The sequence below is a fragment of the Cynoglossus semilaevis genome, chromosome 11, assembly GCF_000523025.1.
Source record: "Cynoglossus semilaevis isolate Cse_v1.0 chromosome 11, Cse_v1.0, whole genome shotgun sequence".
Lineage (NCBI taxonomy): Eukaryota > Metazoa > Chordata > Actinopteri > Pleuronectiformes > Cynoglossidae > Cynoglossus > Cynoglossus semilaevis.
In genome coordinates, this window is record NC_024317.1 from 9,757,336 (window position 1) to 9,784,804 (window position 27,469).

Below are 27,469 nucleotides of genomic sequence, written 5' to 3' on the forward strand. Positions count from 1 at the left end.
CATCAAATTTCATGTTTTTGGTATGTGTTACTTTTCAATACAGATTTTTGGCAATCCTGTTACCTTTAATTATAATCATAGTCTCCTTCATAACAAAACTCTAAGCTTGTAACAAGTGATGAAAGATTTCCGACAAACTGCACTCATTCATTGGTTCTCTCTTCAGGTCAACAACTTTAAAAAGTGTGATGACTGCAATGAGGTACTAAATGAGATTGGGAACTTGTATATCCAACATTCTGACAAATAAAACCTTGTGCAGTCCAACAAGGAAACAGTTCTGTTTGTGAACCTGCTCGCAAGGGAGTTCAAACGGGCCTCGGAGACGGTGTGAACGCCAAACGACCGCTTAGCTGCATGGAAGTGGAACCCATGACTTCATCCTGACAGGATTATCTCAAACCGTGTTCTAATCTATATTGCACACATAACACATTTTTACAACATGACAGGGAAAACAATGAGAAGGCCTGTTTCCTTGTTAGTGTTGGCTTTACTGCGGTGTGGATGATTTCTGACTGATCCTATCGCCTCGGAGCAGTGCACGAGTCATACCAAGATGTCGTTACAGCCTAACCTTGAGACATTTTACAAACATGGGTGATGATCTCCATAGGATCCAACCAACAGTAATAATGCGTTAAAGCCTGATGGATATTGATCTAAAGCCTGCATACGTATATCAGGGTGTCACCACTGACATTCACCAGTTTCATTGGTTGTCGGCTGTAAACGACACTTTGTTGTTCACTGATATCTGTTTAACGATGGATTCTGTCAGGATCTTATATAACTGAAGGAATTTGGTATTTTTGTATGTAAACATATAACATAGCTGCTTCAAATACATATATATGTATATGTATACATACAGTATATATATATACAGTATATATACAGTATATATACAGTATATATATATACAGTTAAATGATTTTAATTTCTTCTGCACTCTTTTTACTCTTGACCAGCTATTCTTACATTTGAAAAGATTTTCCTAATGGCACCTAACCCAGAACATTAATCCAGTCTTGTGCTCACTGTCACCTCGCCAGTGGGCGACTACTGCTTGACCACTGGCCGACTGGACCGTGGTAACACCTCAAAATGCTGCCTGGGATCACCCTGCAGCCCTGGCAGAGCTCCAGATGACAGGCCGGGGCCCAGTGTTCTAATGACTTACAGATTGGAGCGCTGTGGTATACATGTGTCAGGACAACGCCATGGGCTTACTGCAAAAACAGTAGGAGAGGGAGAGAGAAAGCCAGCCGGCGGCTTCTCCCTGTCCTGTCAGACGCAGGCTTTGCCCTGGTTTGTGTCAAATCACACTTCTCCCCAACACACAAATGAGGGATGTGTAGAGCAAACACAGGGAGGAGGGGCAGCAGAGGGGTCCTCTAGAACTTTAAAAGGCTTTCAACCAAGTAACTGAAAAGACACTATCTCTTGACCTAGAGGCGCCCTCTGTGGTGTAAAAACAGAGGAAGAAAAAGAGCTAACAAAAAAAAAAAAATTTGGGAAGAGGTGAAGACAGTGGCTTATTACAGATAAGAATACCGTCTGCTGCCAAAGAAGTAGACCAATATCACCAGAGTGTCTCTGTTACTCTTTCTGGACATGTGCACTTTGGACATCCTGAATATGTTCTATGTAATATTCATCTGCTGATGGTGAGAAGGTTTTGACAAAACAAAATGATAGAACACATACACACACACACACACATGTATATATGCATATATAAATATATATGCATATATATATATGTGTGTGTGTGTGTATGTATGTATGTAAATATATGTAAATTTATGTTTGCTCTTAAATAGGCAGACCATTGCACAGGGTATTGTTAATTCAATACTGCCTCTGACATTCAGATATTTTTGTACGACTTAAGTGATTTTTTAGATTTAACTAAGGGAAAAAAAACACTTTCCAAATTAAGAAGCAGTAGACCCAACAAACTCATCTTTACAGAGGATACATTTACAAACTCCACATTCTTGTGTTCCAGCTGAAGACCATGTTTTCAATATGAGTGAGTATGTGGTTCTCAGACAGGATGTTCACCAGATCGCAGCTGGTCCAAGAAACAACGTCGGTTTTTCAGTATAATTTAGATCACCCAAAGATTAGGAAAGACAAGAGCAGCAGCTCAAGAACAACATGGAGTGCTCTGGTCATATACATCAAATGTCATACTGACGGTGTGACAGTAAATTTCACACAGATTTCCAGATGCAAAAAGAGCGTAGTCTCAGAGTTACACCGTTAGCATAAACACCATGTTGAATGAACATCTTTAGCTCAGCTTAAAGCCATTTAATTGGCTATAGGAGATGAAATAAATGCGTAGTTAACCAGCCAGGCACTGGCAACATCACAAATGAGTTTCCGTCCCCCGTCTCCCCCAACTCCTTGGTGCTGGTGGACTATCAGCGAGGGTCCGACAGTGTTGTTCCTAATTACCTATTTCTCCAATCCTGAACCTGCAGCTGGCATAATTAGTTACCTGGGGCTTCAATCCAATTTGAAGTGATGACAAGAAAGTGATCCATGAAAAAGTAATAAGTTAAATCCAATTTCAGCCCGCCTCTAATTAAATGCACATGGAACTAATGAGTCAAACCCTAACATTTCACTGATAATGGTAATTAGCGGGGTGGGAGTCGCTGGCTCTCGTCGCTCCACCACTGTAGGTGTGAAGTGCGAGAGGTAAAAGTGGCAGGGATTCGTTTAATTACACATGTCATTCTGTCAATGCAATTTACTGGTCTTTCGACAAGTCAAGTATGTTAAGCTGGCGTCCCGGTGGCGTGGCAACTGTTTGTAAACACCGTCTGATTAAAGCAGCTCCAGGCTGTTGGGGCTACAGTGAAGGCATCTTCACCCTGAGGCAGGGGTGGACGCTGCAGTGGTAGGAGGGAGACGTGAGCTGCTAAAAATATCAAATCAGAAGCACTCACAGATGACCAAGGATCGTAAAAACTTGTTTTTGAACTTTTCCCCCCAGTCTGTGTTTTACTCTTTGAACTGTGCTTATTTTAGCAGTGAATGAGAATAAATACAAAAGTGAGTCACACCTTCACGAGTCAAAGGCCGTGTTTACATGGACGCGATACAATTATGAATCCGGGAGCAGCAGCTCTGACTTGGCCGCTTGTTGAGATGGAGTCAGAGTATGGGGTGGGTGGGGGGTAATCTGGATTTCTTGGGGTTTGTTTCTTAGCTAAGATTCTTTCTTCACTACTCTACTACTTCATAACTATTGGATTTAACTGTTGGACTATATATACACACACAAACACACACACACACACACATATATATATATATGTATATATTTTATGAATATATATATGTGTGTATATATATATATGACCCAGACCAGAAAACTGGAAGTAAAGAATCGTAAACACAACAATGTAAAACATCATTACACAGAAGGGCACAGTGATGTTTATGTATGAACCTCCTGTATATATGGTTCTGGTCTGTTTAATTAGAAGAACTTATACCCTACAGAAAGACAAACACTTGTCTGTTCCTGTGTCTTTTTCTGTAGCGGTAAAGCACAACACGTGAGATTAAAGAGCAGGCAATTTATTGGCGTTAGTTTGTTACTACAGCGAGAGCCTGTGCTCTCTCTTCACAAGAGCAGGGCAGGGGAGGGCCGGCGATGTGGGGAGAAAGGCCCGGCTCTCTTTTCAATAGCTGAGCGACAGCTTGGCCGAGCTCTCTGTATACATTAATAAATTAGAATTTTAATTTTGTCTTTGTCTGCAGGAGATGGTCTCGTACTTCACTGTGTACTAACAACTGGTTGTACAGTGTAATCTGCTGTTGTGGTCCCCACTGTTGACCTCCGCTGTGCAATTCTCTGCTAGGCTGAGGAAAGTGTTTAGTTTGATCCTTTCAACCTACTTGAATCCTGACAAATACGCACACAACTGAAAGGTCATCACAGTCATATTTCTTCCTCTGGAGCTATTCCAAAGACATCTGCACAACAAAGAGTCTTTTTTCACGACCTGACATTAGACCTAGCTGCTACAACAGCTCATTAAAAAGGGCCCCCAATGGGATGGCGAGGGTTTTAAATATTAGCTATGCACATAATGTATATACCAACACGTAGGGATCAGGGCCTCCATATTAATTACCAAATACGTCCTGGACTTATTTGCAATTTCACTTTGACACAAACAGCCTACTCCATTCAAAGATGCAGTTGTATGAGCCAGCTGACCTGCAATTTACACAAATATAGTATCAGATACGTAGTTTTTGTACTGCTAATCTGTTGTCTTTGAATCTCAATAGTAGTGGAGTTGACTTCACCTTTTCCAACCTCTGAACAACCTCTCGCTATTACTTACTATACCACCTCTCTGGTGGGCTCCTCCACAGCACCTCCTACTGCTTGTGGTATGGACATGCCACACTCTTTTTTTACAATAATAAAAACAAACATAAAAGCTCAGAAGACTTTTTTTCCAATTCCTACAACATTAAACCCCTTTAACAGCATCTCAACTTGAAGTCTGACAGTCTTACGCAGCGACTCAAAAGAATACTACCAGTACTGCGCAAATAAACCGATTTCTAACAGGACACCATTGTGTTTAACTCATTCATAGAACAAAAGGTTAAAAAAATATGTTTGCACAAACCTAAAGTAACATCGTAGACATATTCTCACAGTCACAGTCAGAGTTATAAGAACAAGCCATTTACATTGTTTTTTTGCCAAATTAAATATGGGATTTCCTGTGAGTGGTGAACATATTTACAGTACCTGTAGACTTTGCTGCTTCTCAGTGGCTGTGGGGGATTTGCGGCCAGTGTTTTGTTGAGGCTGCAGCTGATGCGATTGAGATTGCGGCTGTTGGTGGAGGAGTATCTGCCGTGCAACTTGGACGGCCTGAAAAATAAACACACACAAAAAAATCTTTTTTTTTTTTGAAAATACAAACAAGAAAAAAAAATACCACTAGAAACGCTTCACTGAGAGGTAGTTGAAAGTCTCTTGAAAGCACTTATGTCAATATTCCCTTGGCCTTCTGAAAGATAACAAACAAACATCACAGACAATCTTTCATACGCTCGTATTCAGAATCATAAAACTGCAGTTGTGTAAATATTTTCTGCACAAACAGACAGGGAACAATGATCACATGTCAAAACAACTTCACACAGCAAAAGGGGAAAAGGACTAAAAATCAACTGCAGTCATTCAGAGGAAATATTTGTCTGTTGACATGTTGCACTAACAGCAAAGAGTGTCCAAAGCACTAATCAGCACTTTTAATCCTTCTAAAGCTCAGTAAAAACTGTCCAGCAGAAAGCAAATAGAATGCTTTATGGCTGCTTTGAATATCTGCTAAAGGACACGGCCTTCTCAGTGGAAAACAAAATACAGTTTAGTCACATGTTTATTACTCCAGCTACTCCCCTTCCCTTACGATAAATAATCAAACATGCCATCCAGAGCAAACAAAGCTGGAGAGAGCTGAGGGGAAAAAAAACACAGAGGTCCTAAAAACGGTCAGCAATACCAAGAAAAGCAAGCGTTGTGTTCCCACAGTGAGCTGGCCAGCCTCACACCTACACCAGTAAACCATCTGGGTAAATAAGTGGCCTCATTCTTTCCATGTTCCTCAGACTATTGCTTCCACCATTACACAAACAGACAGGGGGCACAGCCGAGCTCATCTCACACGTGATCTTTATTAAAGTTCTCCTCTCCAATCTTCCACAAGTGCAGGGGAATCACAGGTAAGTGTTTTTTGGAGAAGAAAGTGTCAGTGAAGTAAAGCTGAACGAGTCAAGCTCGGCGGACCGACGGCAGAACAGAACAGACATGAGTGGAAGACTCGGACTCGGCGCCACTGAAGTCAGACTGTTCAGACCAACAGCGTTGGGGGTTGAACAGCTGTATGATGATATGTGTGTGGGTGTATGCCCTGATCCTCCCAAACATACGGCTGTTGGATGACATCATAAGGCATAAATATGACCACAGGCTAGAAAGAGGCCACACTCCTGGCATTTCACCGTGGCTAACTTTGAAGCACATAAATTTGCTTCCCTCTGTCTGCTGCTGATCTCTACTTTAAAGAAACGTGAGGCTAGAGCAACAGATCTCATTTTGCATAGCTAATTGCCCTGTGCTTTCAACGTATTTGAAGTGAAACTCTCTGACCCCCAACTCTCACACACACAAAGAAAGTGTACTAACTGGACAGATTTAGAAATTTGACTTGATCTTGTCGAAAAGAGAGACAAGGAAACAGACTGTATGTGACATCAGAGATATAAGAAAACATTTAAGTAACAAAAACAATGCAGATTATACATAAAAGTTGCAGTTTTGTTTGAGTGGGTATGCTCAATCCTTGGCCCAGGGACAGGTCATGACACTGAGATACTGACTACCTTCAAAGGTCAACATTTGATTCAATGACATGGGTCTCTGCGAGCCATCGAACCATGACCAAGAACAACTGACTGCCAGCCCAACTCGCTCCTCTATGCAGATGATGAGATCCCTTTCAGCTAAGGGTTAGCCAGGATCTTCAAGAAATGCGCTTTAATCAGACCAATCATTGGCAGCAACAAATCTGTCACCAAAATAAGTGTAAAGTGTCACTGACACTGTATTGTACCCATAATTAAAGACACTGTCCAACATGCATTCAGAAGTTCCTAAACTTGTTCAAGATGAAATCATGATATTGTTTTCATCACTATCCTGTTATAAAATATATTTAAAAATACTTTTGCCAAAGAACCTAATAACAATACCAGGTCCGACTTCAACCGAGTTATCTGTCCAAACCTGACCTTCACTAAATTCAAAAGATAAATTTACATGTAGAAAACTGGTGTGCCATGGGTTATCTAGTACAGCCATATGAGACAATCGTACATGCGCTGGTTAAGATACATGGACATAATACAACAACACACCAGTATTTGCTTTTAAACTGAGGCGAATCCCAGCTGTCACTGGGCGTGGCCAGGCTACAACCAGGAGAGTTCACTAGTTCACTCCAGGGGCGTTTACACTAACACTCAAACCTATGGTCGATTTCAGTGTCTTGTCCTAATCCCCACTCATGTTTGACAAGTGTGCAAACCACATTTGTCATCACGTGGACTAAATAAAGACTCAGATGTGTCTAGTTGATATGTGAAGGTATAAATTTAATTTCCTTTCTGCTTTGTTGATGGACTGCAGGAGCAGATGATGAATATTTATGGGAAGACGAACAACTCACCCTCTAACTGCCCACCCACCCACCTGTTTTTCAGGGTCAGGATCTGTGGATTTGGGAGCTGTCAATGTCAATTTTGAGGGAAAAAAAGGCACCCAACTTGAACTGTTCCACAGGTTCACACAAATATGTTTTTACAAAACTACAAAACTTATAGCAAATGAAACATTTTGTTTGGCTTTAAAAAGTGACATTAGCTTCAATTTCTTTTTACATTTTGTAATGTGTTACCTGAGTATCCTTACACTGTCAGCCCTTGACCTAGGAACTCTCTCTTGTATGAAAACCCAAAAACTCATCAGCACATTGAAGGATGGAGAAGGATGTGACTCAGACTTTTACAACACAGTCGCGTGGTTTTACCGGCACAGAGAAGAGTAAATAAAGCTGTTTTCTTTTCCCTGTAACTGATGACACAAGTGGTGAAGTGTGTGTGTGTGTGTGTGGTATGTCTGGGTTTATGACGATGGGCGTTGAAACAAAGAGAGTTGAGTCAACAGGATATGATAGGAACTTCAGACAGTGATGGATGAAGAGATACACTGTTGGGAAATCTTCTCTCTGTTGTATTTTGTTGTTGTTGTTGTTGCTGCTGTTGAAGAGCTGAAGATGCTTAGTAACCTGTCAAAACCTGCAGATGTAGATATGATAATATTGTCATTAATATATTTCCAAACACAGGGTAGGTGTGATGTAAACAGAGAGCAGAAGGCTGCGGTCGTTTTACTGTAAAAGTCAGGTTGTGAAATCAGCAGCTGAGCTCGACAACTTCATGGGCACAGCTTCCTTATATTTATGATGAGTTGTTAAATGTTTGTACCTAGATGAGGCTTTTCTCAGTCACAGCCATTTACTCACATGTTTATACACACACTCACAGACGGGATAGCAACAGCTCTGTCAAATACTCTGGTTAATTATTCACAGGCTGCCGGCTACTGGACATCTTACAAAACTGGGGTTTTACTTTTTATGAACATCTTTGTTTTTGACCACAAACTGAAAACAAATGCTCAACACGAAAGTGAAATTGCTAATATTAAAATACTTAAGGGCAACTCCTGCCAAACAGTGACGTTCAGCAACTCAGAATTCGGGTGATTTGTGATTTCCAATCAGTATCTAAACAGTCACAGTTTATAGGGTATAATGCACTGATACTAATAGTTATACAAACTTGTGAAACATCTTGCCTAATTACAATGTCTAATTGCCTAATTACTTTAAACACAGCTGAAGGTCAGTGACATCTACACCAAACTGAAATCTCTCTTCTGTTTTCTTAAAGAATTTGCCAGTGTCCATAAAGTTGATCCTGCAACCTTAAAAGAAACGTGGCTTTGTAGACAGAGAGTGCATGTTATGACTGGCCAGACAGCCGTGTGTTTGTTCCACTGAAAACGTCTGGTGCGTCGTGAAGAGGAGAATCAGACAACAGTGACATCACTGATGATGAGCAGCTCAAGTGGTTCATGAGGGCTACGAAAAAGCATCTTAGGATTTGATGTCTTTATTACAAACACATTAGTGGCTCCATAGTGTAGGGGTTAACATGCCTGCCAGAGACCATCTCGTCATGGGTTCGATTCCCTGAGGAACTATATACTTGGCGCCTGTGAGGGGCTGTTAGCACAAGATTTTGCCAAGTGTGGAATCAATAAAGTTCTAATTTTTATTATTACATTGGTGTGATATTGAGTGAAGTCTGGGACTAACCTTTCTAGTGTAAAAATAATCTACTGCTCCATGACCGTGTCTACAACCTGCTCACCACAGTCATGTGACCACACGACAAATGGTAAAACTAGTCACTAATAAAGTCATGCTGGTTTAATAGCCATCACATTACACCAAGGTGTCCTTTGAAATTCAGAGACATAAGTGGAGAAAAGTGTGTTTTGTCAGAATCAAATGTAACTGTATGTAATTCTGAAACCTGCACTGTGAGCTCTGCTGAAGGCTCAGGAATGTTCCTTTCATGTTTGTATTTAACAAAGACCACTGGAGCTGGCATGCCTTCAAGAGGCCTAATGGTGGGCTAAAATAACCGATGAACTGTCACTGCAGTGTTTACACAGCACCCTCTTTTGTTTCAGAGCCCTCCTCCCCCGGCCCCCTCCCTTTCTCCGCCTCTAGCTCTTCAGGAATGTATCTTCTTTTTGATCTCCCATTCAAAGGAGTGGATGCTTGATAGACATGCATGCGTAAGAGACAAATGTGATAAACTGGAATCTGATGACAGGTGTAGGGTTTTCAGCACGGAGCCACGTAATCGTCCAAATCTGATGACAGATCAGCCAAAACCACCTGAGCTGGTCTGAGCTCCAGGCTGCACAAATGTAGTGTTTAGGTAAAAAAAAATCACATGTGATTACTGAATACCGACACCAAGGCACAGTGCTTGGTACTGTTCCGGACATACAACAGTCACCAAACTGGTAGTTTACACTGTGATTTGGCACAAATTTGAGGCCAAAGTCCTTCATGATGCAATCGTTTTTAATGTTGAATCTATAGAGGTTTTTAAATTTTCAACACTTCAAATGTTATTTTGTAATCCTTTGTATTTTTTTGAACTTTGTATTCTTTGAATTTTAAAACTTCAAAGTAGTTGAATCACTCTTTGTACTCTTTTAGCTGGATGATAAGGGAGATCAGCAGTTTCAAACCAATTTAAAGGACTCTTTCTAAAGAAAGGGTCACGTAATTTAATCTATTCAAAACACTTCTATATATTGTATACATTATAAAATGCGTACAGTATAAGCAGGGGCTCCTAAACTTTTCCAAGCCAAGGCTCCCCATTAGTCTAGATACGATTTAAAGAAAAAAACTTTTTTTTTTCTGTCAGAAGAACTTGACAATGGAGTCTGATAAAAATGCTCACACACTAACCGGCAGTGCATGTGTGTGTCTACATATATTGCACAGCACACACTTCCTGAAACAAACACACAGAGACTTTAAAGTCACGTCCCTAGATGATTTTGATTAGAAAGCACCCTCTGGTACACGACAGTCTTATCAGCCACAAAGAGGTTGCATGTTGGTATCCTTGTCATTTGAAATCCTATTTTTTTTATTTTTCATATTTCTGGGTTTGCACTTTCCCCTTGTTAGCACAAATTCCTCAATAAACCACAGCCGTCTTATCTGCATTTACTTCTACACCGTATTAGTGGTTAGAGTCTCTGGGCTATTGCACCGTGATAAGGGAGTTGCTAAGTACTGGATGTCTTTATGCACAGTCTGCACATGTGGATTATTTACAAGCTTTGGGGTTTCCTGTTGCTTAAGCTAGCTCTGGGTGTATTACAAATCCCAACTCAAAGCACTGCCATGCTGCCATGTCTGCTTTACGCTCAACACTTTACTGCACTTTTTTAACCATAAGGTTAAAAAGAGAAATCTTCTACATATAGTGTTTACCCTGTTGTCACTTAACTCCACTTCCCTGAAATTCAGTACTAATGTAAGCACATCCCAAAATCAAGAGACACCTGAATAACTGTGTTTGCCCCAAACGTGACAGAAAGAGGCTACTTACATCACAACAATGAAAGAGAAAATAGATGATGTCGGGGAATGTGACAGGAGGAGACATTCAGTGGGAATCACTCGGGTCGTCTCCACCGGGAGTCGGACAGCGGGAAACAACAGGGCTGGCGATGTTTGTTCGAGCTCATCAACAACGCAACATCCTCCTGCCACAGCTGGGGAAGACCTTGAACGTGAATTGGTTTCGAGCAGATTGCTCCTAATTGCTAGAATATGTGCAAGCAGGTGTAACCAGATCCCCGCGGCCACTCGCAGTAAAAGAGAGGGAACGAGCCATGCATCTGTTTGTGTCTTTCTATTCCTCTGTGTGTGTGTGTGTGTGTTTAAATTGTATTTACTTAGCGGCCATGTTCAACAAGGCTTTATTATTAGGAGGGAGAGTGTAGCCCAGAGACGGGCAGCAACAACACGACTAATAGGTTAGCTCTTAATGTAGTCTGGCTTTGATGACATCGGCCCCTTGGCTTTCACTCTCTGTGGAGCTTCAGCACCGATGGCCCAAATGTCAAGGTTATCTGCCCGACCTTCTGACCAATGGCACGTCTCACCTGATATTTATCATTTCTGCTTTTTCCTTATCAAAAAGAAGACCTCACCTTATTACCGTCGTCAAAACCGTCTATTACTCACTTTAGGCTTTTTAAACTTATCAGGTCGATAAAGTGCTAGTCCAATTTTTAATTTTTTTGTGTGCATTTTCATTGTATGAACTCTCTGTAGTTTTAACCATACTTTTTTTTATCTAGAAGAAAACCTTATTCCATTTGTATTTACTTTATTCCACATAGCTTGATAGATACTATCTATAGCTCTTTTAGACACGGTAAAATACATATCTTTCATACATTACTTCAACTGTCCATATGTGCTACAGTCAAACATTTGAATCTAAAAGGCAAAAAAAATCTGTTGCTGCACATGAAAGCTGGATGTGTGTGTGTGTGTGTGTGTGTCCTGGCTGTTCTATAATAATGAGGAAACACACTGTTAAAGTAAAGAAAGTTATCCAATCAGCATATGAATTATAACCACATGAATTACAGAGGCAATTATAGCTAGTGATAGTAACCCGGACGGAGCTGGAGGTAAAACCAATCCTCGTTCCACATTATGACAGGTAATGGATAAGGAGTTAAGGGGGTGTTGACTATGCAAACATACAGTTATGACACACTTGGAACTGTGTCATTTTAATTGAAATGCATATACGGGTTCTTTTTTTTTTGTAGGTGATGATTATCAAATCTGTGAGTGGATAAGCAGGGGGGATCATGTCTATTTATATTAATTGCATTTTTTTTTTCCTCTTCTCTTTTCCTCGGTAATGCGGACATGTATCTGCAATGCAAAGCAGCTCAAGTCTGGTTTCCCAGTAAGTATATAATTAATGCCATTTCCAAAAAGCCACTCCACATGATGTTGAAAACCTTGCACATTACAGAGTCCTCGTAACAACACTCTCCAGGCTGTGTTTAGATTTCCAAGCTAATTCATGTTGAATACATAAATAAATCAATGTTTTATTCGCACTTTAAACCATTAGATTACTCTTGCTTTGCTGCACTTTTCAAATAATCTATTAATATTTATGAAAACGCTAAACATTTCAAACGTACGCATTTAAACAATAAGGTAGTATATGTCCGTCCTAAGACAAAAAAACATCCCCACCTACCATCACACCAGCCTTATTTTACCCCTCCTTCCTAGTAACAGGTAATGATGTGCTTTGAAAAAAAAAGTGACGGCAGGAAAAACAATGTGAAAACAAAGTTACTGAGTGATGATGGAGGGATGTGAGTGAACAGCAGGATGGACAAAAAAAAGAGGTAAGTGGCAAATGGAAGGAGAAAGAAATGAAAATGCAGAAGGGCAGAGGAGGGGGGTAAACAGAGGCCCAGCCAGACATTTGGGGCGATCCCAGCCTGGTACAGAGGGGGGTCACGCAGTCCCACAACAAAACTGCCCCCCCCCAACCACACTCACAGACACACATACACACCCAACCCAACCGAGGCCTGGCGAGGTCAGCTCAGTTATGTCGGGCTGACAGCTTCCGTTTACTGTGTGCTAGGGGTTTGTTTGGATTCCACAGCCCTGCTTAGCCAGCAGCTTAACAGCAGATGGCTAAAGAAGGCCTCTATTCAGAGACGCCTGGATCAGAAAAATCAAAGCAAGGAAAGTACACAGGCTGCAGACAAAACACACAAAAGTGCACCAGCAGTGCATACACAAACACTAATGCAAATGACATGGGGCATCAGTGTTGCAAATATTGCAAATTAGATGATGGCAAACAATGTGTTATCTGATGTTGGTGTTTTTTTGTTTAGTTTTCTCCAATCAAAGACCTGTGTTAGAGGACAATACTGTCATGTTTAAACATCGCTTTGAATAATATAATTCAACAAGACTTTGGACTTGTATATCAAGTGTAACAATGACTCAAGTCTTTCTCATGTGAGGAAAGGCTACAATATGCAAAAACTAGAAATTTCAAATTAACCGGCATCTTTATCACTGTGCTCGTCAACACAGCAATTTAATTCTCATAGTAGAAATAGTGGCATTCTTTCTTAGAACATTAATTTTCTGTAAAAAGCAGTTCAGGTTGCATTGCGTTTGTAATGATAATTTGAACTCAATGAGAGCCAAAGAAACAACCCTTGTTACTATTAACTCGTCATTACCTACTATTTAAAGCCCACTTTTCAAAACACAATCATTTTATACTATTGTGCACGTTATTTAACTACTGCCGACATCTTTGGCTGACTCAACAGACGCCACGGTGAAAGCATGTCCGCTCCCCCACCATTATTAAATGAATGTTGTGTTTATTACAGCTCCAGTATGGTGTAAACTCATAAACACCCTCCTAGAGTACAAGAAGTGGTGTCGACTAAATATTGTTTTTCACACGAGTCGCTCTTCCACCTCTATTACGGCGTTCAACTTCAGAAGCTCAGTATGATAAAGTGGCAGTAAAAATCATGCACATTAATACACCATTGTGCATCTGCTGCTAAAGGTAATTAAAGAAGTAAATGACTCATAAGAATAGACATATTAGCCACAAAATGAAAAGCAACTAGGCTGCCTCATGAAAATATGTACCATTAAGATACTGCATTCTCATATTGGAGTAATCAGCTCCACTCGCCTGATGCTGATTTAATCCACTCCAGTGAAAAGTCTATCAGCGCACAGCCGCGTGTCACTGTCTTTTATGTCCACCCGCCAAGAGCCGGGCATTCTACTCCAGCAACGCCTGTGAATGACTCCACTAAAGGAGGGAGGTCACACACAGGCAAATCAACCAGAGGAGCAGTCATTGCTGAGGTGTCATTTAGAGGCAGATGGAGTAAGAAAAAAAAAGTAATAATAAAAATTACGAGCGTGAGAGCAGGATAAAATAAGCTTTAAGGCGGAACAAAAAGAAATAAGACAAAAGCACAAATGATGTGGGAACAAAGCAGCAGGAAGATCTCAGTAGCCTCTTTCTCCCTGACCTTAACTTTTTCTTCTGAGCACATGATGCCTTGGGATGCCCACTGCTGAATACACCTATAATATCTGTCAAGTTGATAAAGTAGGAGGAAAGGAGCAGAGGCACGCCAACTGTGCTGGGTACTTAGATGGACTGTTAGAAAACACACTCTCCTTCCGATTGCACTTTTGGTGGAAGCGTTGCATCACTTTTGTTGCAGGGAGTGTTGTGCTTGGGAAAATGGGTGCTTCCAAAACCCGACGTGAGACCTAGAATACGGTGAACTTATTATTTTTTTTTTTTTATCGCGCTAAGTGATATTGTTTAGAATGGGAAGATTCGTCTGTTCTGCTCTCATAGACAGTGGACTGCACTTCACTGACACGCTCCAGACATCTGACATGGTACGTGCCAAATCTGCTAAATCTTTGAAATTTATTTGTGGAGAATATAGATGAATGTGGTCTGTGCACAGAAAGACAGAGTCATAGGACAGATGCAGCGTCTAAGACTGTGAGCTGACCACTGTCAGGGTTACAGTCAGGAGTTAACCTGCTACAGGAACTCTTTCCATTCATCCGTTAAATACATAAAGGCATCAAGTCTGACTGACATTTTCTTCAGCTGACTTGACTTAGTGTAATAAAATCACACTGTTAAAGCATATCAAAATAAGTGAAATATTTAGTCCTTTTGATCTTGCATAAATTTGTATTGAAAGGCCAAAGGTGAGGCAGAAAAATACCATGCCGCAACACTGGGGGCAGACATTAGCCCAAAGTTGTTCATTTAAGTGCCTTGCGTTCCTTTTCAAACGCAGTGCTGCAAACAAATAAGAAGAAGAAGAATGGAAAGTGAACTCCTTGTCATTGTGACACAGCTCACCACTGCACACAACCAAATGTGACCTCTGTTTTTAACCCATCACCACAGTGAACGGTGGGCAGCTTTTTGAGCGCCCGTCTGAGGACAGTGCCATGCTCAGAGCACCTCAGTGGTAACTTGGCAGCTGGTGGATTCGAACCTAAAATCTTCCGGACCCAAGTCCGCTTCCTTAACTAACTGATGATAACAGGGTAAAGACAGAGAGATAATAAGGAGCATCCATATCAAATTGATTCAGACAAAGAAAAAAAACTCAATATTTAACAAATATAAATTCCTATGATCAAAAGCTCAATATCTGTGTGAATTCTTGTTGAATCCTTGTGATTACGTCATAATTCCACCTGTCTTTGTTTCACTACATATTTAGAGACAGAAACAAAACATACACTGAAGAAAAAACATTTAATCTGAGGTTGTTTCTCTGTGGATCCACTGTACACAAACATCTTTAATATTAATGGAGAGACTCTGTGATGTTCGTGACAGAATCTTTTCCCCACTGATGCTCCCTGAGTTGAACTATTCTGACCTGAGACCTATCACATCATAAGATGCTGAGGGTGAATTCCATGTCTCTCTCTCTCTGTGTGTGGGTGTGTGTGTGTCATCTTCTGAAGGAAAAAATTTTCTATAAATCACAGGTCAGACCAATTGGCTATGGATTGAGTTGCAGTGGGGAGAGACAGCTCCCTGGGAATGGCAGTGTCTCTGTTGAAGTCATTCCAAGATGAGTAATATGATCCACTGCCACCAGGAATAAAGAAACAGAAGAAGAATAATAAGAAAAAATCTGATCCTGCGGCCATCGGGAGGAATAATCTCCAGCAGGGTCCAGACACATCACCTGTCACGCCGGACAATAATATATTACAGAATCACATGCATTTGATGTGATGCATGGTGGACAATACTTTTTTGATATCACACAAACTACTTCTGATCTTATTCCAGGAATCAATAACCTACACTGACCTGCTGAGAGGATGTGGAGCCTAAATACACAGAAGTTTGGAGATTTACACACACTTTCTACAATTGCAGCTGACAATACAGAGGTGATCATTTCAATTGATTTGATCACATGGAAATCCTAATTTGAACGTGACAAATTATCAATGTTTTTAAAATACTATACTATACTAATATTTTAAATAATTTAAGAATGATTTAAAGATTATTCACAGTTTACAACTGGATTTCCTCCACAGGCTAATTCTTGAGTGTTTATAAAAATGAGACTTGGAACGGTCAGCACTTCTCTGAACCTTAATTGACATTCAGCGTGCGTGCTGGTGACAGGATTGGCCATCCTCAATCTGCCTAAACCACCTTCAGCCTAAAGTGCTGAGACCTACAGGCTTGAATACTGTAACTGTTGCAGAGAGAGTCAATCACAGCTCAAATGAAGTTACGAGCTAAACTGGCACAGCTTAAACAAACACGTGACGCAAATGATACACAGAGAAACTGGACCGGAAAAACGGACTGTGCTGAGTTACTTAGCACAACTGGATGAGTGATTCATCCAGATGTGAAATTATCATTGACAACGGAGCTGTGCGTGGACACAGTAAATCCCAGCCACCCGTTGGTTTTCAGACAGAATACACTTAGCAGTGGTTGGTGGTAATAAGGAGTGGACACAGAAATGCAGGTGGCAGAAGTAGCCCAACAACAAGCACTGCAGGAGCGAAGGGCATGTGGGCTACAGAGCCGCGGTGGTGGTGGGCAGGAAAATGACAGAACGCTGTTCAACTCCATTAGCTGCTCTGTGAGTGGGGTGCATCTCGCAGCACACGACCTGTGAAGAATCTGAGATCTCACTCCATCTTGGAATGGGGACTGCCGCATTAATTCGAGGAAAGTATAATCTCTCAAGCAAATCAAATTACTCTCATTAAGCGCAGGAAGAAAACTGACTCTGTAATAAGTATATATAAAAGTATTTATTACCAATAATCACCTCTTTAATATGAGCATGCTTACATCGCCATTTTATTTTTGCTGATTAAGTAAAAAAAAAAGGAAAAAAAACAAAGGAAGGGCACGCGCCCACGGACGCACGAGTGTGTGGTATTTAAAGGCACACCCACACAGACACGTACACTTCTAAAAGGCACGCACAAACACACTAATACACAGCTCATGGAGTTTATGAGAGCAGTTGATACAGTGATTAAAGGGGAGGGTAGAGAGATACAGCGCTCCAGGGCCTTGGAGAGGACGCGTCTCACCTAGTCATAAAAACCCACCTCTGTCTTCAAGCCAGCGCTACATCCACCCTCAGCAGGTTCACATGGAGGTGAATCACTAAAGAATTTACATGCAAAGCGGCACATGTCGTCACCCAGACGGCACAAGTGGACACGCAAAGCTGCATCGTAGGTCCGCAAATGCTCGCTGACCTCTGTGCGTTTGCAACGGTTTGTGAAGGGGACGCACGGAACACGCCGTGTTTGTGATATACACACAGCTGCCGTGGTGGCAGCACAGTTATTTGCATAATTTGTGTATCAACAAGCAAACTATTTTGCTAAACAGCCAACACTGCGTTAATGTTATGCACGCAGGGTTTTCCTGAACACTAAATAAAGCTAAGTAACACCACAGGCACAGCGGCTCTGATGAGAGGTGAAGCCTTTGCTTTTCTTCCAGGATATGACATCACTCCACAAAGTGCAAGCTCCCAGCTATAACTGCTTTGCTGGTAAATGGAGGAGACACTGATTTCCTCCCACTGCGCTTCCACCCTCGATTCACACAACCAATTAACTACATCTAAAAAAAGAAAGAAAAAAACATCTAGAGTTAACAAAAACATCAAAATGGGGAAAACAATTTTCCTCCACAAATCAATTAGGGTTGAGGGTCAGTGGGTCAATTGTTTGCTGCTTCAGCGTAATTACCTGTTTTCTCCCTCTTTCCTCTCATTTACTTCTTTACTCAGCTGGGACAGTGAGCAAAAGAACACATTTTTTTTCCTGGTATTTAAATTAAACACTGATTCCTGTGAGAAAACGTCTGTCAAACTACAAGTGGCAATGTGAATGTGCTCCAAAAACAAACCGCCCTGAAGCAATAAGAACAAATTATATTAGATGTCGTCCCGTATCAGAGCTGTCGGTTTTGATCCTGATACTTGTAATAACTGTTCAGCCGATAGGGGAAAAGTTCAAGGTCTAGGTTAAGAATTCTGATTGTAGTACATTTTAGAGTAAACCTCCTCCACAGAGCACTGTTACTGGGCTCAGTTTCAGATCGACTTTGAAAAAGAGACAGACACACAAAATATTGTTAGCAAAAGAGCAAAATTAACAACAGTGAGGAACGTGTGTGTGTGTGTGTGTGTCTAAATATCATATCCATTAGTTTCTATCATACATCTGATTATCACTCTGACCAAAAGACCTGACCAAAGGCTAGTGTAATGTTAGGCTGTTAGCGGGGAAGCAATGCAATGAATAAAAATATTCAAATTATCAAAATTGAATTAAATAATAAAAAAAAAATCATATCTTCCCCCTAATTTTCGGAGGCCCTCGTCACGCCCCTAGTGGACCCTATTTTGAGAACCACTCACATATACAGTACGTGGTGATGAAATGTGGCTGCATATTTCCCTCTTTCTGCAGTGAATTCATCGCAAAGAGACAGGTTGGAGCAATACCATGTCTCCATGTAGCTACAAATCACTTGATTGCTTCTTTGGCTGTCTATCAAAGACAGACACACACACACATACACACACATACACACACTCCTGCCTGATGTGATTCATTGTCTGGAGAAGGAGGAGTTGAGAAACAGGAGAGGAGGAGGAGGAGGAGGAGGAGGAGAAGTGAGGAAACAGGGAGGCAGGCAGGGGGATGTCAACGCACTGCAGGGAGAAGCACATTTATATACTGTGTTGCCTCCATATAAAGTAAAGAGGTGTTGGTCTTCCAATAGACACAAGCATTTATCATGTTTAACACATAAAAGCCGACCCAGTTAGACCGCCTGCACGTTAATACTCTGTAAACATACCATAAAGGTAATTATTTTGATTGCAAGACTCTTGTGAGTCTTTTCCTCCTCCCTCCTCAACATCTGGTTAAAATATGGGGCAAACAAGTGCTGAATTCCTGGCTCCAGCTCAGGTTGTTAAAATAGACGGCACACTTACACCAACAAATAGAGCTGTGGGTAACTTTCATTTTTTTTCTCCCTTCTACTACAGTAGGTTACTATTGTGTGTGTGTGTATGTGTGTGTGTGGCGAGTCAGCAAAAAAAAAAAAAAAAAAAAACAGGGGGGGGGGGTTTCCCCTTGATTGGTGAGTTATGCGGTCACCAAAAGCTTCAACTCATCTTATGTAAAAAGCCAACAAAATGAAAGTATGCTCCTGTCAGGGCCTGTCTGAGAGAGAGAACAACGACAAAAATCAACAGCGAGGTCCAGTGGAACAACGAAAACATCGGGAAAAGCACTGGAGAGTTTTCTGTCTTTCACATAGGACAGCAGCACAATCAAATGTATATGATAAAGAACACAAACCTCAAGTGCAGAGATGAACTCCTTGAGATGAAAAGAAATTCATTCTCACAGAGTTTGAGATTTAAATTGACACATCAAATGTTAGTCAAGATGCAGGAGCCCAGCAACAGAGATGGGAAAACATGTTTTAAAAAGCTTGACATCTTAGTTTAATAGAGTACGGGTTGCACATGTGTGACACTATCCATGGGAATATTTGTATCGTTTTGTCCTAAAGCGGCACAGTTGGAAGAAATCTTATGAAACGTCTGAATAATCTCAGAAACTGATCAAATATTGGAGTGAGATTTTACCACAGGTGTGAAAAATAGCTTGGTTTAACAACTTGGTTTCTTTACCTTTAAAACATGCCTGCTTACATCTGTATAATATAATATAATATATAAACACAAGCATATCTTTACATTTCAATAATTACAGAACTAAATAAAATAAATACAGAACTCTACAACCTTTGGTTGAATATCCTGCGAAGTGAAGCGAAGCACAAGACAGTAATAATTGACCAAGATGCTGCTGCTGCCATGGAATCCCCTGCCCCCTCACCTTCAAATCCCAGCAGCCCCGTTTTCAATTTAACACAAGACTTGACTAGATTTCACTCATTGCAGGGGCAAGGCACATGTTTGACACTTTCACATCAGAAGCACAGCTTTGGGCTGATTAAAAACCTTTCCTGCCGTCCGTTTCTTTCTCCCACTGTACGGTGAGAGGTAATGTGAGAGCGGTGTCTATTTCCTGTCCCTCCTTTCCCTCTAAATCAACCACAAATAACTTGCAGCTTCCTGCGCCTATCTTGATTTCACCGCGGCAGATAAGGACACCATTTATTGTTTTCATTGAGTTTGAGAGCTAAGACAGAGAGCACCAAATTACTCTCGGATCAAGATAAATACAGCCTAAATCGCTAATTCAATCCATCTTCCATACTGGGGATGTTTTGAAAAGAGCTGAGAATTTCGAAGGATCACACTGTGAAACTGGAGCCGGCTGGTGTGATATCGGCTGAACAGCTCATCAAAATGAGAAGAGAAGCAAACTGCAACTTGAGTCATGACTCCCTGTGGAAAATCAGAGTGGCTAGGATCTGTCTGCGTATGAAAGAAAAAGTAACGTGCACCGCTTGTAGGAAACTGAAAGACCAACTAAAAATGAATCATAGCAGGGTTTAAGCCCCTGTAACTGCAACGAGGCTGGATTCAGCATGTCCGTGGTTGTGGAGTGCAGCGCTGCGCCTGGTCGTGGGTGGATGGTGGCGAGGAGCTGAGGTCGAAAATTATTTACTGATGTGGTTATCTTGTCTTGTGAGAGAGAGAATCACTCAATCAGCCGGCGCTGGCTGCGCCCAGGCAAGAATTACACGGATATATATCTCCACACTTCTGGGGAGGAGGAGGCATCAGCCGAGTCAAATCGGATCAACAAATGCCGTTCCCCTGTGCCACAGCATCGAAGAGGAAGATGATATTACGTGGAAGTGAGCAAAGTGATGGAGGCAGCAAAGGGAGAACCTGAGAAGTGTTAAAGGCAGAGGGGGGAGCAGAGGGGGAGGCCAACCCATGGAAACCATAGAGAAATAATTGCCATAGTAATTTTAATGGGTCACAGACAGCATTTGGTGGTGTCTCAACAAAGGGGGCAGGGCCCAAGTAATAAACACGACACCCATCCCACTGCCTATGTTTTCATATTTTAATTTCCTTGTGGTCCGAAATCTCCTTGGTGACTTTAAAATATTACCTAAAATAAGTCTTTAACAATTGCAATACATAATTTTTATTTATTTTATTATTTTATAATTTATTTATTTTTGTTTTGTATAGATGAGAAAATCATCGTATGGATTTCAAATGTGTATCGGAGTGGTTAGGAGACTCGAAGGAGCTGGGGGAAAGTCCCCTAAGAGCCACTTAACTGCACTTAACTCATTGACAACTGTATTCAAATTGTTTCCTAGCACCCCCTATAGGCAAAACGTGTATGTGTACTTTCTGCAAATTTTCCCTCTCAAATACAACTATCCCTACTAGAAAGCAGGAGGATATCATACTGCCGCCTTATTACCAACCACATGCCTCAAAACACTGTCTTCTCCTGGATCAAAGAAGCTTGATTTGTATGCGGGAGACAGCCAAACATAAATTACCAAAAACTAACAAATTAAAATATAGAAACTCTTCTGTTCAGTGGTGTTGGATACTAATTAGGAACACAATCTGAAAAAAAAGCTTGCAGAGTGTGTCTGACATTTCAAATGATTCCGCTAAAAAAAATTCTGACACACAGATGTTATTAAAAGGTTAGAGTGAATTAGCAGTCAGCAATGAGGGGAAATAAACACTGTGTTGGAGAAGAAACAGTACAGTGGTGGAAAACACTTGAAGCCCTTGCACTATGGGTTTTGAAATTAGAGATAATTCATAGATATTTACTCTGAAAATATTCATTTTCTCTGATTTTAACTTTCTTTTCAATGTTAATGATTAACATTATCCGTTGGCTAAAGATATGCTAAATTATTATTATTGGAGTATTAATGGAAAAATATCAGATATTAATCTTGCTTCATCTCAATGAAAAAAAATACTATACTTAACAGGTTGAATGTTTACTACAAAAAGGCAACAGTGTAGTAATTAATAGGTTATTTGTAGTATTTAACAGGTTAAAGTGACTATGTGTTTGATTGTCAAATACTACTACTAGAAAGGTAAGTTCTAAAATTGTAATTAAAACAAAACCGGACAGTTTGGACAATGAGTCTGAATTGGAAAGCAGTAGAACGGGGTAAAGACTGGAATTATACTGACTAACAGATATAATTGAGTTTATTACTGTAAAAGATCTATGCTGTCTGGTGAAGAATTCTTTAAATATCAGGTTATGCAGTGAAACAAAGTGAAAAACATTTGCATCGCCAAATTTGTTTACAGTGCATTTTAACATTTTGAATGAACTGGGTTTTGTATTATACCAGTACACATAAAGTACCTCTGTCTGTAGACACAGCAGAGATATTTCTCCTCACTGTTTGATTACACACTAAAACAATAACAACCTTGAACATAGCATAAAGGGTGATAATAGTATCCACATCTACTAACAGCCGTAAGTGACACAAATTGCTCGGACCAGATTTCCTATGTGGTTACAGTCAATTTCCATATAACTCAATTATCCATGGGTGGCACATGTAGATTTAAAAAAAAAAAAAAAAAACATTGTTTCGGAGGCATTTCACTACTGAATGCTGTCTATGTTAATGTGCATAGCTAAAAAATGCTAGCCTGAAGACCAAATGACATTTAGTTAAAGCTGAAGTGTGATTTATTCAAAATGGGATCACAAATTTGGCCTTTGAAAGCAGCACATAGCTGCTACTGCAGCTGCTGCAGTGACGATGCAGCTGAGACGACGCGTGCACATGAAATTTAAATATTTACAATGAACTTTTACAGTACATATTGTGTTTTTGTCGTGTTTTTGTGATCACTAAATGGAAAGTCTTGCGTACCTCATTGTGTGCCTCATTATGGCAACCAAACAAGAACTGATGGATGATGGTACTGTAAGTGCTCCAAAAGTTATCAGAAATATGTTAAAGATAGTTTAGAAAAGTGAGACGTAAGTCAGACACAATTCAAACACTAACGTTTGTCTGCAGCCAGGCCTCTTTAATACTGACAGAGTGAACTTCATATAAACACTGAAACAACAGCGAAGTTAAGATGTTTAGGTTCTGGTGAACCTGTAAAAGCTACATGGATGGAAGGAATTGGTCTTAGATCCATTTGGTTACTTCCTGTTTTTATTTTCTATTTTTTTAAACTTCAGTTCAGTCAGCCAGCTATGCTGAAATCTATACAGCTTTTCAAATATTGAATACAAAGAGTAGACCGACTGACAGTCAAGCAGTCAATGAGCTGTAATGTGTCTAAAGCTCCAAGTACCATCTCAAAAAGGCTAAAAGAAGAAGAATCAGTCATTACAGACCGGTTACAGACAACTTCAGTTTGTCATGTCATTTTTTTTAAATTAACTTCTAGACATTTCAGGTGACCCTAAATGGGGTCATGACCCCAAGCTTTAAAAACACTGGTTTAAGGGATTAAGGTCTCTCCGGTGATTTAACCTTGAACTGTAGGTACAGTGGCTGTCGAGGAGACACCAGCGTAGGGCTAGGTGTTGCATAGCCTTGTAAGAAACAACATGTCCATGTAGGTTCTCATTCATTTGGGTCATTTTTATCACAGCCTTGTAAGAAATTTGATGCTGTAAAAAAAAGAAGTCTGTTCACTGTGGAAAACCTTGGAGATACATGTTTGTTTGTTTGTTTGGTTTGCATGTCTTAGAAATTATATGATCTGTTGAACAGTGATCAGTGCTCTGAATCCAACCTAATTATGTGACGTGTCTTTTTTGAATGTTACCTTCCGACTGAACTTCCATCAACATGCCAAAACACTGCACATAACTCCAGGGTTGACCTGTACTGAAGTGAGTCTTCTTATATAAAACATTCCTCATGGAGAGACGTACAGACTGACACTAGCAGGGGAAGACAAACGGTGGTTTAAAATGTGTCTTTTTGAGACACCAAAACACATGTGATAAGCTTTTGTTTCTCACTGTTCTTCAGTCAGCGCTTTCAGTATTAGATGTGGCATTGGCATCTGAGAGACGGCGTCTAGAGTGATTGATCTCACGTGCTTACCATCTGCCTCCTAGGGCATTTCTGTTGGACATTCTCAATTTCCTCTGCCATGCTTCAAGCGTGACCCCCGCCTCCCTCGGCGCAACCCACTCTTTCAAACACACACGGACAGACGCAGACCAAATGCCCTCCTCCCTAAACAACTCCTTCTCCAACATCTGCCCAGAGGCAGCACTGCTGCAGCCTTCTGTCCACTCACTGTCTCCTAAGGCATGTCATCCAGCTCTAATCAAGCAGAAAATGGTCATAAATATTTCTTTCTGCTAGATTTCACATTCACATTTCACGCAGGGACATGATATTTTTCCCACCTACCTCTAGGGAGTACCTAATGCAAAAAACAGTTACTTATATTCAAGGCTCATGTTCCTTCGGTCAAATGCAGAACACATTGCATGTTTTCAGGGAAAACAAGGCGAAAGAAAGTGCGCAAGAAATAGAGAAAAGAGGGAGGAGGGAGGAGTGGGGGCGCGTAAAAGGGCCGCCTTATTTTCTGTGTCATTTACCGGCTAGTACTTTCCCAGCTATCCCATTATATCATGTCAAAGATTGTAAACAAGCAAATAAAAACAGCGCATCAGAGACCAAAGTGAGGAAACGACATATATGGACTTGTCCTGGAGGTCTCTCTTTCTGCTTGTTTTTTCTGTCCTTTATTTATATATATATATATATATTTGTCTGTGGTCTGGCTGAGTATTTATGGCACGTGTCATTCACAGGATGCAGAGGTGCCATCACTGTTATTTATGAGCAGACATCCCATCAGGACACATCATTCTGTAAATGGTCTGCAGCTATTCACCAGTGAATACGAACCTGTGAACATTTTTCTCTCAAATAGAGGCCACGTCAGAGCCAAACAGGCAGGGAGGTTGTTATTAATCACTGATAGATACGTTGATGGGTGGATGTATGTCAAACTATCTAATTTACTCAAGGAGACATACGTGTGGCATGGCTTTCCATACATATTTACTTCAGCGAGGGCTCATTAGATCATCAGGGCTGACACTTTATCATAAAACACCCCGTGTGCCAAAGAACAGAGGTTTTCTTTAGCAGAACGAGCAGCTGACACACTGTCCACCAGTGAAATCTGAATTCCAATACTTTGTTTCACAACATATGGTCTTGCTTATCTTATTTATTTTCGATGGAATTCAAATGGGGGGAAAAAAGTTGTTTTTTTGTTGTGATAAAATATTGAGACAGTTTATTGCATACACTGCCTATGAGCTAACTTTACTGGAAAGCCTCTTGAGAAATTCTACTATAAAATCATGGCAAGAGGCTCAGCTAATAAAACCAAATCTATTCAGCTATAAATATTAAGTTGTATGTCAGACCTACAGGATTTTTTTATTTTTTTTATTTCTGATTCATTAAAAGACATACTTCGTCTTTCAGCTGTTACCTTCGGGGTCGCCACAGCAGATCACCTGCCTCCATGTCACCCTCTCACCTGTCTCCTCTGCTTTGACACCAACCATCTCTATATCCACAACTCTAAAGGTCTCTGAGGTCTTCCTCTTCTCCTGTTGGCTGGCAACACCGCTCCACCTCGTCTCTCTGACTTTATCTCCAAACTGCTCCACCTTAACTGCACCTCTGATCTGGTCATTTCTAATTGAGATCCGTTCAATCTAAGCTCTGGACAACATATAAAGCATATTAAGTCACGGGAGGGACAATGTAGGCTAAGGTCACCCTATGCAGGAAAAGGAAAACACTTGAGGAGAGGGCTGTCTTGGGGGATGTCGCAAAGACAAGAGATGCAGGTATCTCACTGGGCACTGTGTTCTACACAAAATATATGGAGCTATGAAAAGTAATGTACGAAAGTAACGCATGGAGAGTTACAAGGTCAAAGTTGGACGTATGTGTCCATGTAACTCATCCTCCTGAGAATGCCATGACGTCATAAAGTACTTGTCGACTCAACTTCAACTTATTGATACATTAGTCAACGTGAAACGAATTCTCTACCTGTGACATTAACAACCCAAATACCTGTATATGAAAACATCCATCAGAGTTACATGTTTACATATTTCGTTACTTAAAATAATAGAAAGAAAAGGATTAATTTGACTGTTGTCAAATTACCAAAGAGCCCAACAGAATACACGTCCGCCATAAAACAGAGGGTAAACAAAGTAGCATGTGAAGAAAATAGGTTAGCTGTTTGTCTTTAACTTCAGGGTCCTTTGGAGCTGAGTCTGTCGGCACAGTTGTCTCAAGATACTCTGGGGAGCCATAGCTGCAGCCTTTATGCTAATAAATGGCGGCAAGTAGTGAAGGTATTTTATAAAACTCCTTCACGGACTCTCAGACTGTCAAGTCTTTGCAGGCCGAGACCATGAGAAAAAAGTAATGTTGATGACCTCATTCAAACAGCAGGTTCACACACTCTTTACCTTTTGTAGCTGTTTACCCCAAAAGTGAGAGGCCTTAATATGTAACAGAAATCAGAGCTCAGTGAAACAAATAAGGATTTTAACAGGAAGGCGGCCTCGGTTACAATTTCAATAGCTCATTTAACCCTTATCTGCCCAAATCCTTGGGGTCCATTCTATGTTAATTGGATCTACATTGCACTAGCATTGGGGGTGTTAACAAGCACAGCCTATGAATATTAATTACCCTGAAGTTTTGTGCACAGGAAAGACTTCACTGATACATATTAATTCTATGAAGTTTTTTTAAGTAGTGTTCTCATTAAAAATGAATGGACTCTTTGCTTGAATGTTTTCCCAGGAGGAGCTGTGCATCTTTAAATCAATCCCTAATAAATTGGGTCAGATTTGGCTTCTCCTAAAGAAGAGATTTGTTTAAAAAAATAGACATTATTTTTCAATTGTCAACTTTCTAAACCGTTGAAGAAAACGTTTGGTTTAACAAGGGGTTTCTTCAACGACGACCAAAACCAATCGTGTCTAAACATGAGCTCAAACAACAAGAGTCGGCAGATGCCTTGGAAAAACAGTGACTTATTTACCAG

At 40.6% G+C, this 27,469-nt stretch overlaps 1 protein-coding gene across 12 annotated transcripts in view; it reads right to left on the minus strand.

Moving 5' to 3' along the window:
* Positions 1 to 27,469, minus strand: part of foxp1b (forkhead box P1b) — a 187,013-nt gene that overhangs the window by 78,047 nt on the left and 81,497 nt on the right. For all 12 annotated transcript variants that reach the window (XM_025059801.1, XM_025059804.1, XM_008320440.3 and 9 more), the window contains one exon: positions 4,799 to 4,924. In XM_025059801.1, coding sequence (XP_024915569.1) covers positions 4,799 to 4,924 — 126 coding nt within the window. The remainder of the gene's footprint in view (positions 1 to 4,798; positions 4,925 to 27,469) is intronic.